General features: G+C 38.0%; 1 protein-coding gene across 1 annotated transcript; it reads left to right on the top strand.

Moving 5' to 3' along the window:
- Window positions 1–3261: 3261 nt before the first annotated feature.
- LOC110491060 (cerebellin-4-like) lies at window positions 3262–10410 on the top strand. Its single transcript, XM_036946950.1, has 3 exons — window positions 3262–3872; window positions 6929–7045; window positions 7824–10410. Exons 1-3 carry the CDS (start codon window positions 3576–3578, stop codon window positions 8019–8021), a joined length of 612 nt encoding a protein of 203 aa, XP_036802845.1. The 5' UTR covers window positions 3262–3575; the 3' UTR covers window positions 8022–10410.
- Window positions 10411–13001: the final 2591 nt, after the last annotated feature.

Genomic DNA, 13001 nt, shown 5'->3' with positions numbered 1-13001 from the left:
TTACCGGAAAAATTATTCTTTATAATTTTCAAGATAACATGTTTCATTTCCACTTACTAAAAGTTGCATAAAATAGTGACATTTTACATGATTTGATTTAACATTTAATGCCGGAATCCGTGCAGGTGAATCAGCCACTTTCGTTCGGGATATTACAACAACAAAGAAGTTACTGCAAACAACCAACACATTTTTCCCCCCTCGGGCATCATTGCAAGCCGGATAGAAGAGCGCTCTACTGCAATTTTTTTTTTTTTACCATGCTGCGCGACGCTCCTCAGCTTGGCAACAAAAACATTAACCATGGTGCTGCGACGGCTAGTGGCGCTGTTTCCCCCTACAGCGGAATCCATCTTTAATGATACATTTTGTATGAACAGTAAAGAAGACACTTTCCCACAATCATCAACTTGCTGTAACAACAAGTTAATTGGTTATTTATTTGATCAAAGGAGAACGTGTTGATAGTGACGGATCTGGATCTCAGGTATTTGATGTGACATTCCAAATCACAGTTTATCATTCAGTCACCATCATACTGCACAACAAGTCTCAAGACATCATTTCAGATGCATTACACGTCCATGTAAATGCCCTGTGTGTAGCTCATAAGTCAAGTGGAATGTTGAGAGCTGCAGATGTATTGCATGCTGTCAGAATGTTCTATGACCCATTAAGTAACATGTAAGATATTGCACCCGTGACCATCTATACCCCATAGCACTCTTTAATGCTTGTTCTTCTTTACTGTAGCTATGGGGTCAAGATGGTTATAGTAGGATACTATATATATATGTTATATGTAGGGTACTACTGTATGGTAGGTAACCTCTTGACACCATAGCACCTGCGAACACCCACTCCACTGTAGAACAACGTTACAATACATGTTAGGTAGGATGACCATTCTAATGTGGCAATGTTGCATTCAGTATCTGTAGTGATTCACAATGTCCTGTGTGGGCAACATCACGACAAGACCCGTCCCAAAAAACATGCTTTAGCCTCATCTTACAAAAATATGTCATTTCTGCCTGTCATCATGCAAGTAGCCATACTTCTCTCATTGATATACATCAGGCACACATGCCACAAAGGTTATAGCACACAAGGATACATGGTCCTTTTTCAATCACAGCCCCTGAGCTCGGAAATTCCTATTGCCATGGAAACATATTGGCAATGCACAATGCATCAGGTATTGTTGTCGAAGCTGTGTGAGTTGTACAAAATCACTCATATTGCAATGACAGCACTTCAGATTGGCATGGTGGTACCCCCTTGCCCTCCATTTTGTGATGCTTATATAACACAGCAGAACATCATATTGTTGATAAAATTGAAATATTCACCATGCAGAGGGGTCTAAAACTTTGTAATTCCATTTAGTGTGGCACAGGGGTCTAAGGCACTGCATCTCAGTGCAAGAGGCATCACTACAGTCCCTGGTTCGAATCTAGGCTGTATCACATCCGGCCGTAATTGGGAGTCCCATAGCGCGGCGCACAATTGTCCCAGCGTCGTCCGGGGTAGGCCATCATTGTAAATAAGAATTTGTTCTTAATTGACTTGCCTAGTTAAATAAAGGTTAAATAAAAATACAAATAGTGAATTCCATTACATTTAATGGTTCCATTTAGTTTGTTTCCATTTAAGGGACCCTTTGTGGAGTGTTGGGGGTATACATTGTTTATACATTGTTTTGTGTTAAACGCTCTACAACAAAGCTTTCTTAGTGTCCAACAAGCTTTCTCTACCCTTAAACCTTATTCTGAACACCTCCAAAACAAAGGTCATGTGGTTTGGTAAGAAGAATGCCCCTCTCCCCACAGGTGTGATTAATACCTCTGACAGTTTGGAGCTTGAGGTAGTCACCTCATAGTCACCTCATACAAGTACTTGGGAGTATGGCTAGATGATACACTGTCCTTCTCTCAGCGCATATTAAAGCTGCAGGCTAAAGTTAGATCTAGACTTGGTTTCCTCTATCGTAATCACTCCTCTTTCACCCCAGCTGGCAAGCTAACGCTGATTCAGATGGCCATCCTACCCATGCTAGATTACAGAGACGTAATTTATAGATCAGCAGGTAAGGGTGCTCTCGAGTGGCTAGATGTTCTTTACCATTCGGCCACCAATGCTCCTTATAGGACACATCACTGCACTCTATACTCTCTGGTAAACTGGTCATCTCTGTACGCCCATCGCAAGACCCACTGGTTGATGCTTATTTATAAAACCCTCTTAAGCCTCACTCCCCCGTATCTGAGATATCTACTGCAGCCCTCATCCTCAACACACAACACCCATTTTGCCAGTCACATTCTGTTAAAGGTCCCCAAAGCACACACATCCCTGGATCGCTCCTCTTTTCAGTTTGCTGCAGCTAGCGACTGGAACAAGCTGCAACAAACAGTCAAACTGGACAGTTTTATCTCAATCTCCTCATTCAAAGACTCAATCATGGACACTCTTACTGACAGTTGTGGCTGCTTCGTGTGATGTATTGTTGTCTCTACCTTCTTGCCCCTTGTGCTGTTGTCTGTGCCCAAGAATGTTTGTACCATGTTTTGTGCTGCTACCATGTTGTGTTGCTATCATGTTATTGTCACGTTGTGTTGCTACCATGCTGTGTTGTCATGTGTTGCTGCCTTGCTATGTTGTTGTCTTAGGTCTGTCTTTATGTAGTGTTGTGTTGTCTCTCTTGTCATGATGTGTGTTTTGTCCTATATTTATGTATTTAAAATTATTATAATTTTTTAATCCCAGCCCCCTCCCGCAGGAGGCCTTTTGGCTTTTGGTAGGCCGTCATTGTAAATACAGACATATTTGTACTTAACTGATTTACCGAGTTAAATAATGGTTAAATAAAAAATAAAAATATGTTTATTATATGTTATGGTAAATAAAATACCAAATATCTACTGTTTTAAACAAAATGCTTGGTTTAGTCTCCAAACAATAATGCTTATCGCCAAAGATTAATTGATTAATAGTCCATGTGCTTTACATCCATTATGTATCCAATCTCATCATTCTAACTTTCCTTAACAGCAGTCTGGTACAGAATGACTGAAATATTCAAAGATTTAAAACGAGATAAAAGATTCATAATAGGGCTAAAACTAAAATGTAAACTACAAATTAAGACATTGTTTTATGTGCGGGAAATATTTACGCATACGTTGCTAAATGGACGTGTCTGGATCGTGGGCATATCACAACTGGGACTAACAGTCAACACGCGTAATGTGGAGAGTCACAGAGCACTAGTCAGAAACATGTTATTGCGCTTCTTCTCAGACTGAACCCTTCATGCCAGCCTCATGCAGCCATCTATTTTGTATTTTTATCTCAATCACAAACATAATCTAAATGATAAAAATGAGACAAAGAGAAAATCATCGGGATGTTAATTTCCATCAGTTGTTGTCAACATTTGAAGTCGTCGCTTTCTTTCACCAATATAGCATACTGCTGGATCCAAGAAAATAATCGTATCGCGTCAGAAGCGTCTGCGACGGGGGACCAAAGAGGAGGACGTGGAATTTGATACAGAGAGGGAATTTTTTAAAATGGTGCTGTTAGGGTTGTTGGACAATGCGATGGTAAAATATATTGTTTTTATGTTTAGTTTGGCGTTGATCTCTGAGTTTGTGGGAGCTCAGAATGACACGGAGCCTATAGTCCTGGAGGGCAAATGTCTTGTGGTTTGCGACTCTAATCCGACTACGGATTGGAAGGGCTCGTCCTCTCCTCTAGGCATTTCGGTGCGCGCGGCAAACTCCAAGGTGGCTTTTTCTGCGGTTCGGAGCAACAATCACGAACCGTCGGAGATGAGTAATAAAACAAGAATCATATACTTCGACCAAGTAAGACTGTTTACGTTGTTTTTGATATAGGGCTGTTTTGTTTTACTTCAACTTTATAACATCAAAGTTGCAATGCTGTTTAAAATCAACGTTTTACATAGCTAATTGACCACACAGTGACAGGTTATTCCCCCAAAGTATAAGAAAATACAAATATTCTTTAAAAAATAGTTGTTCTGGAAGAGTCTAACATTGGTTTAGAGAGCAACCTACATACCTAATGATTGATTGAATTTGAATGATTAATCAATAATAATGGGTTTAATCAGCAGCAATGGGTTTATCACTGAGAATAGTGCATAGCACACTCACACCTACCTGGGCATCTCTCTCTCTCGCTCTCGCTCTCACTCTCACTCTCTCTCTCTCTCTCTCTCTCTCTCTCTCTCTCACACACACACACACACACACACACACACCCAGGAGATGTTTGGCTTCATCCGTTTGATTGGGTGGTACTCTGAATTGAGACAGTGCCATTTTCTATGGAGTAAATGCAGTGCATTTAACTTTTGTTCCCTGTTTGAATTAACCTAAAATCACTGTTTTATATCACCTCCTGGTGGCATCTGAACTGGCATAACCAACACTTTACATAAATCACTGGCTGAATCTGCCTAATTGGAAGAGAGACTATTGGAGAAGAGTGCAGCTCCTGTGTCAAGTAGTTGCTGCTGGACTAGTAGGCTGCATTTACACAGGCAGACAAATTCAAGAGGGGATACATAGAGAGCAGTTTCTTCATGGGGTATCTCTACCTGAAAATACATGATCTAAGTCAGGGTTTCCCAAACCCGGTCCTGGGGCCCCCCTGGGTACACATTTTGGATTTTACCTCTAGCACTACACGGCTGATTCAAATAACCAACTCATCATTAAGCTTTGATAATTTGAATAAGCTGTGTAGTGCTTGGCCAAAAAACAATTTGTGCACCAAGGTGGGCCCCAGGACAGAGTTTGGGACACTATGATCTAAGTGATTGACAGTTGGTATTTAGCAGTCATAAAAGTATGCCTTATTTACTTTGAAGAACTACTAAAATAGCGATTTTGTCAGACAGCATAGGCAGCAGCTCAAAAGACATTAGATGATGAGTAGGAATGAAATAAAGTCATCAAATAAAACAAATGAAATGTACACGACAACTGAAATATTTTATTCAAGTAAAGTAATGTGAATAAGTGATGGTTAATAAGTGATAAGCAGTAATGGGCAGTCACTACCATCATGGGATGTTTATTACAGTTTTTCTCAATTGCTAAAACACTCAAGCCCATTGGCTGTACAAAGTTCTCAGTTGCCTGGACTCATTTAGCTAATTATGCAGTCTGTTGTCAATACCTTAAACCATTTCACATGGTAAAACACAATTTGCAGATCTCACTTAGACTTTTCAGCAAAATTCAAAACACATTCTCATTCTCAAAACACACTCTGCACTCTAATGCACATGTCATCCATATTGGTAAACACAAGTGGCCACAATCAAATACAAATAGAGAACATATGTCATTGATTGAACACAACCACTCAAAATTGATTTAACCAGTTTCAAATGATGCGACACAACCAATATAAGCCAGTTCAGAGAGCAAACAGGTTGTTGAAGGTGGGAAGGAGAAAGTCTGAGAATGGATACTGTAGTACAGTGCATTGTAGGCTGTATACTGTACAATGGACAAATTGTATGGCCCTGAACATTGTGCTTTCCATTTATTACAGTTTTTCTCAATTGCTGAAACACAATTTCTGAAACCTTGCTCCATTTCCTGAAAACATTCAACACAAAACCTCATCTTCAAGCACTATTTACATAACCTCTGACTCCTCTTGCAAAATGAAACATTCGCCTCAAAGCAGTTAACAAAATCAAACAGTTGTTCAAAATCAAACACTGCTCTCAAATCATTAACAAAGTGATCAAATTATATTCACTCTCAAGCAGGCAGTAAACAATACACCGAAAAATAGAAAACACACTGTTCAAAACATATAATTCTCAGGGAGAAGTACATTTTTTATTTAAAAAAAATATTCATATCTTTCCGTCATTGTCTTTTGATGAACGAAAACATGTTCTATCATAGTAGCTCAAATTTGATCAGAAATTACTACTCTGCTTTGCTCTTTGCAATTTTGTTTTTTGTTCTTCCTCCTCCTTGTACCCCTATTTTTTACAGTACTGTACCCTGCATCTCACAAACTTGTCCTTTGTCTCTGTGATACTGTAATTCTTGTTCTTTGTTGATATGAACCTGCAACCAGTCAAAATCTATTGAGCAGTCAGTACTGTTAATAAATGGAAAGCACAAAGTTCAGGGCCATACAATTTGTCCATTGTACAGTATACAGCCTACAATGCACTGTACTACAGTATCCATTCTCACAGGATTAAAACTGTCAGTACATTTTCTCTAAGGAGTTGAGGTGTCTACAACTACTGAAATATCCCAAATTTAACACTATAATCTTGCCACCATAGTTGTGTCAGCAGAAGAAAAGCTGGTCGTTAACGGTCCAGCCGGTTAACGGTCTGTTTTAAAAAAAACTCAATATTAAATCATTTCTGGGTAACAATTAAGTACCTTACTGTGACTGTTTTCAATTAAAATGTCAATAAACACACACAAATAGTTTATTAGCATAAGGCAATTTCTCAAGCAAGAATTTTGCTAGGTCTGTCTGGGAGTGGTCTGAGTGGGGAGGGGAAACTGTAAATGAGCTGTTATTGGAAAAGACGTTTGGAACTCTCTTAATGGTTGATTAACTTATTTACCACATGGTGATATTACCATGGAGGCCAAAACTCCCTCTCACCAAAAAAGTCAGACATTTCAGGCATTTCAAACAGCTCTTATACTGAACGGGCATCATAATTTTCACAATTTCACAGTATTATTCCAACCTTATAGTGTGGAAATATATATAAAACACAGGAAAATCACATTTTTGACTGCATTGGACCTTGCATCAATAAATATTCTGCTCTGACTTAAATAGTCAGCGAGGAGAATATTTTTTTACTTTCTAAAATGCTTTATTCTTCTTTCCCCAGGTTCTTGTGAATATAGGCAACTATTTCACTTTGGAGTCTGTGTTTTTGTCACCCAGAAAAGGGATCTACAGTTTTAATTTTCATGTTATAAAAGTGTACCAGAGTCAGACTATACAGGTAAGCTATTTGTTTTGGCCAAATTGATTCAGCAATTTAGTTCCAGTTATAATATAATGTGATTCCCATGAGACAATACATTTTCTATACAATGGCCATGGCTACATTATTTGAATGGGGCTTGTAATCTATTAGGAAATGTGCCTAAGACTATTTTGTCTACATCTATTCTGGACTATTTCCTGTGTAGGCCTATTGGGACATTTGGATTTGCATTTACAGAATGGTTATTAGAGGAAGCAGAAACAAATCTCTGACAAAGCACTTGATTTCAATAGATGAGAGAGTTAACCCTGTCAATGCTAGGAAAATGTCCTGTAGAACTTCAATGGGAAATCACAGACACATCTTCTAATTTGGTGATGTGTGTTTAGCACAATTGTAGTGCCAATTTCCAGTCCTTTCTTTGTGAAGCCCCGAAGCCTGGAAAGGTCTGGGCTGTCTCTGGGTGGGGGAAGGGGGAGTAGACTACATGAGCTTATTAAACATACAATCTTATTATTCTGGCTATTTAAGAAAGTGACAAAACTAATCTAAACAAGAATGTGTTTTTTCTCTCCAAAGTACACCAAGCGAAGGGCTCCTGCAAACTACATATTTGAACTAAAACAATAGTTTATAGCAAATGGCTACTCTAGGTAGCTGTGGATGATGATGATGTTTGGCAATGCAATCATAGCATGGCAAGATATTTTAGGACAGAACAGTAGCTACATTAGCTGCATTTCTCCCCTGTCTTGTTTATTTTCACTAATTCCTATCTCTTTGGGTCATCCAGGTGAACTTAATGTTGAATGGGAAACCTGTCATCTCAGCTTTTGCGGGTGACAAAGACGTAACTCGAGAGGCAGCCACCAATGGAGTTCTGCTCTTTTTGGATAAAGAGGACAAGGTCTACCTTAAACTGGAGAAGGGAAATCTAGTTGGCGGATGGCAATATTCTACATTCTCTGGTTTCCTTGTTTTCCCACTGTAAAAAAAAAAAGAAGAAAGCCCCACCGTTCAAATGAATTTATCAACAATGTACTGTCACTGTATAATCAAAACATTTCTACATCAGTTGGATCTAGCCAAAGGATGGATAATATCATGTTCCGTGTTCATGGATTACAACAGAGAGAAGAAAAGAGACATTGAAAAGCTTTGATGTTTTATGGAAATGGGAATCCCTCTGAAATGCAATACTGCTCAAAAAAACGACTTCAACAGACGAACATGCGTTCACAGCAATTCTTCACACACAAACTTAATAGTCGCAGAATATGTTTAGCATAGCATCTTTTGAAATTCGTTTTTTTCTTAGCAAGTGGTATTTAGCAGTGACAGATCCTGTGTCATCTGATTATACAAAAAGCTGTGATTGAGTAGGACTGCATAGAAGACCCAGGTCGTTTCAGACAGCACATCACCAGTTTGTTTTGTCTGGCCATTCCCATGTGTATCTCATTGCTAGACCAGCTCTGGCCACTAAACAATCAGCTGTCTGAACCATAATGGAGCAACCAACTTGTTTCTGTATGTGTGAGAAACACTTTTTGGGTTAGGGAATTACTGACAAATTGGGGTACAATGTGCCCAACGTTTGCAGACAGATGAACACAATGCAGTTTAATTGCAGGCATAGCCTTTAGCCTTGTATACATATATACACAGTATTTTATAAGTCTAAACAGATGTTGTAGATGCAATATTTTAATTTGAACTGAGAAGTAATGGAAGCTCAAGTTGATGCTCAAGAGTTGGAAACTGCATTAGTTATGGTCTTTTGATGTCACTATTGACCTCCCTCATCACATGCCTATGCTGCTGGCCATGTCTATACCTGTCTGTGGTCAGTCACATGTCATGTGTTTGTTTGAACTTCGACCTATGATGGGTACACCCGTGGAGTCATGTGCAATGCTTCATTGAAGAGATCACAATGGTATATGTTAACACTTTTTAAAAACATTTTATGCACATCAATGTATTTATTTATTTAATATTTACACATTCATTCATTTATAATAGCTTGGTGAATTTAAATGCTTATTTAAGTGAATGACCAAATTTGGCATTTTACATCCAATGATTTACATTTGTTATGCTATCAATGACTGCCACATGACCTGTGGCACCTGCAAAGTATCTGAGATTCCATCTTACCATTTGTATACAGCCGGTGCATTCTAACAATATATTAAACATTTGGGAGATTTGGAAAGGGAATTATTCTAGCCAATCTATCACCAGATGAAATGTAAAAGAAATAAGGTGTGTGTGAAACGTCTGGAGACAATTTCTACACAAACTTAATCTCACTCACATTCTTGAACCTTTCCCCTTGAATACAATTAGGGAGAGTATCTTGCTAGCCATTTTGCATTTATGGAACAGCTGTTGTGTTCACTCTTGACCTTTGTGACTATACGGTACTACCCATATTTATTGAGTTATACTATCTAGACTCAGAATGGTTTGATTTGCTCCTAACTTATATTCCCGAGTTAACAATTGTTTTCTGTGCATATCAATATCATGATAGTGAGAATATGTGTTTTGTGTGTGAATCTCATGCTTCAGTTAGTATAGCTGTGTGCTTCTATTGTCACCTGATGCTGCTACAGTTCATTTCCAAATGGAATGGAATAGGTTTGGCCTATTTCACAATTCTCAGTCTGGAAACTCAAATCCCTATAATGTCAATGCATATAGACCTTCTGTGTGATCGTTGTACATTTGGCACAGCTCTCAAATTAACATGCTTTACTGCTGGACTGAATAATAGTGACATGGCCTCATTATGGACACTGGAGAAGAAAACATCTCAGTATTGTATTTCAAATGAATGAATGAATGAATGTACAGAATGGAGTAAAAAAAAGGTGTATGTTTACAATTGTCCGTTGTGGTATAATGTGAAAAGTATTGTGACTCAAATGACTTACTTCATTATTTCATGGAATCTTTTCACTTTCTTGAATTGAAATCAATTACAACTGAGAATCTGAAAAATAATCCTGTGCAAATGATTGGCTGACCAATTTACCTTAAGAATTTATAATAATGCCAATGGATTATCACTCACAAAGTTTCACTCCCACTGTAGATGTACTTGACCAATATTCGAAGGCGGCAACAATCCAAAGTATGGATTTTCATCAAAAAGTACCTGGGTTGTGTGAATACCGGTAACCCAAAATATGTATTCTAGGGATTCCAGAATAATTCCACATACCACATGAAAGTATGCAATCCATGAAATCCACCATTGGTAAATATCTGTATTCAAAAACATGGATGGATTATTGTTGAGATTTCCAAGAAGCTTATCATGCAGTCATATTGTATTTCTGTCAAATTAAATTTGAGGCATCTGTGTTGAATTCTGGTCTTTATTGGTATACAGACAGTAATGTCTGAAACAATACTTTTATTTATCACCAACATGACTACATATCATATTTAGGCCACGCTCATGTTCAGTGTGTTTTAGAGTGTGAGTTTGACAATGCATTCTGGCTGTCTTACAACTATCTTGACATTAATTGGTGTAATAATATACAGTACATGAATTATGAATATTGAGAATCAGCTATTTTCTCAGGTACAATTGAAGTCGGAAGTTTACATACACCTTAGCCAAGTACATTTAAACTCAGGTTTTCACAATTCCTGACATTTAATCCTAATAAAAATTCCCTGTCTTAGGTCAGTTAGGATCACCACTTTATTTCAAGAATGTGAAATGTCAAAATAATAATACAGAGAATTATTTATTTCAGCTTTTATTTCTTTCATCACATTCCCAGTGGGTCAGAAGTTTACATACACTAAATTAGTATTTGGTAGCATTGTCTTTAAATTGTTTAACTTGGGTCAAACGTTTCGGGTAGCCTTCCACAAGCTTCCCACAATAAGTTGGGTGAATTTTGGCCCATTCCTCCTGACAGAGCTGGTGTAACTGAGTCAGGTTTGTAGGCCTCCTTGCTCGCACACGCTTTTTCAGTTCTGCCCACACATTTTCTATAGGATTGAGGTCAGGGCTTTGTGATGGCCACTCCAATACCTTGACTTTGTGGTACTTAAGCCATTTTGCCACAACTTTGGAAGTATGCTTGGGGTCATTGTCCATTTGGAAGACCCATTTACGACCAGGCTTTATCTTTCCGACTGATGCCTTGAGATGTTGCTTCAATATATCCACATAATTGTCCTACCTCATGATGCCATCTATTTTATGAAGTGCACCAGTCTCTCCTGCAGCAAAGCACCTCCACAACATGATGCTGCCACCCCCGTGCTTCACGGTTGGGATGGTGTTCTACGGCTTGCAAGCCTCTAAAACTATAGTGTGTTAACAAGAAATTTGTGGAGTGGTTGAAAACTAGTTTGAACCTAAATGTATGTAAACTTCTGACTTCAACTGTAGATGGGTTTATGATAAAATAATTAATCACTGCATAATACCAACTATTTGGAATTTGGCAAAGGTACTTGTTGCTTACGAAGTGAGAAGTTTGATAATCATCGTTTACATTGTAGAAAGAAGAGAACTTACTCTAAACTACTTGAGGTACCGTTTCATGTCTTGGGCTTTGATTAACAGGCAGAAGCCCATGTATCTGACATAACCTTTATGACCTACCCTTTGACCTATCTACTGCTGTATGTGTGTGTTTCGCTTTGATCAACTGGTGGGAACATTCATATGTTTTGTATTATCAAAGACATATGGGTTATTACTAATTTATCATTGTCTGATAGAATTCGGATTCAATTCTACATCCTCCGATTCTGGGGGATACATTTCTCATTGAGTTTTGCATTTCGCTGTATTGTTGATATTTTTTCAGCCTACAAACGTGGCCTTCAATCTAACACCTCCACTGAACTACTTCAACACAACATTTGGGTTATAATTTAATGACACGTACATACATACTGTAGAAGTGATTTGAGTGTTCTTTTATTTGATGTGTGGTATGCAGAATGTCAGTGCCGAATGTACAGGCTTTGATTGCATCCGGTGGGACAAGTAACCCCTGAACTGAATAATAATTCTGAGATAACTCTAACAAACAAACACAAATGGAGAAATGAAGACAGGAATATATTCTGTTTGGAAATTCAAATGAGTGCTCTTGAGGGTTTCGAAAGTAAAACAAAATGACTTTTTTTCTGACAGAAAGCAAGTTCAGCTGTAAGGCAAGGTATCTAAGAGGAATCCACTCTGTTTCCACTCCCCTATTAGATGTCTTAATGTTGTCACACTGGGCTGTTAACTATTGTATTATTGTATTGATCTTTTGACATATTCAATAAGGTTCGTATGCTTTCATTTATAGGTTGACATTAGGATAGTGCTGAATGTGAGAATCTCCTTTCGACTGAGTTCATTTTTTTCTAATGTGGTTGTTTGCTTGACTGTGTTCTCTTCTGCAGTCTGTTTTACTGCTGTTTACTTCGTGCACAGCAGTCTTTCATGATATAAGCTCCTCTAATGTATCTAATGAATCCGCACCAACACTTTTGTAATTTCAGCGTTATCCCTCTTACTTTCTTGGGGTAGTGCTCATTGCAGTGTGCGCATTAGAAGTGTCTGCTTGGTTAAGCCTCAAGATGTATTTAATGTTTAAATATCGGGAGAAAATGATTTAATTCCTCTGCGTTACGTTATTTATTCAAATAGAAAGAACAGAAAGCACAAAATTATGTCATAGTGTTTTTAATCATATTTATTCCCGATAATCCTTTTAATATATTGGTGAGCAAGTTATTCAAGGATAAACATGCAGCTAGCTAAGAGTTGAAGATTGTACAACTTTGAGGCAAGCGTTACATGTCTGTCTATTCATATGAAATACTATATTCTACCTATTCTATAGATCTTTTGCTGTATACAACAAAGATCACAGCATTGAATAAGAAAGCTTGAGTGACATTTTCGTTGCACAGGAACTCTCTGAAAATTCAG

This window comes from Oncorhynchus mykiss, chromosome 16, assembly GCF_013265735.2.
Source record: "Oncorhynchus mykiss isolate Arlee chromosome 16, USDA_OmykA_1.1, whole genome shotgun sequence".
In the NCBI taxonomy this organism is placed as follows: Eukaryota; Metazoa; Chordata; class Actinopteri; order Salmoniformes; family Salmonidae; genus Oncorhynchus; species Oncorhynchus mykiss.
Note: the sequence above shows the minus strand (reverse complement) of the source record. Positions and strands in the feature narration are given on the sequence as shown.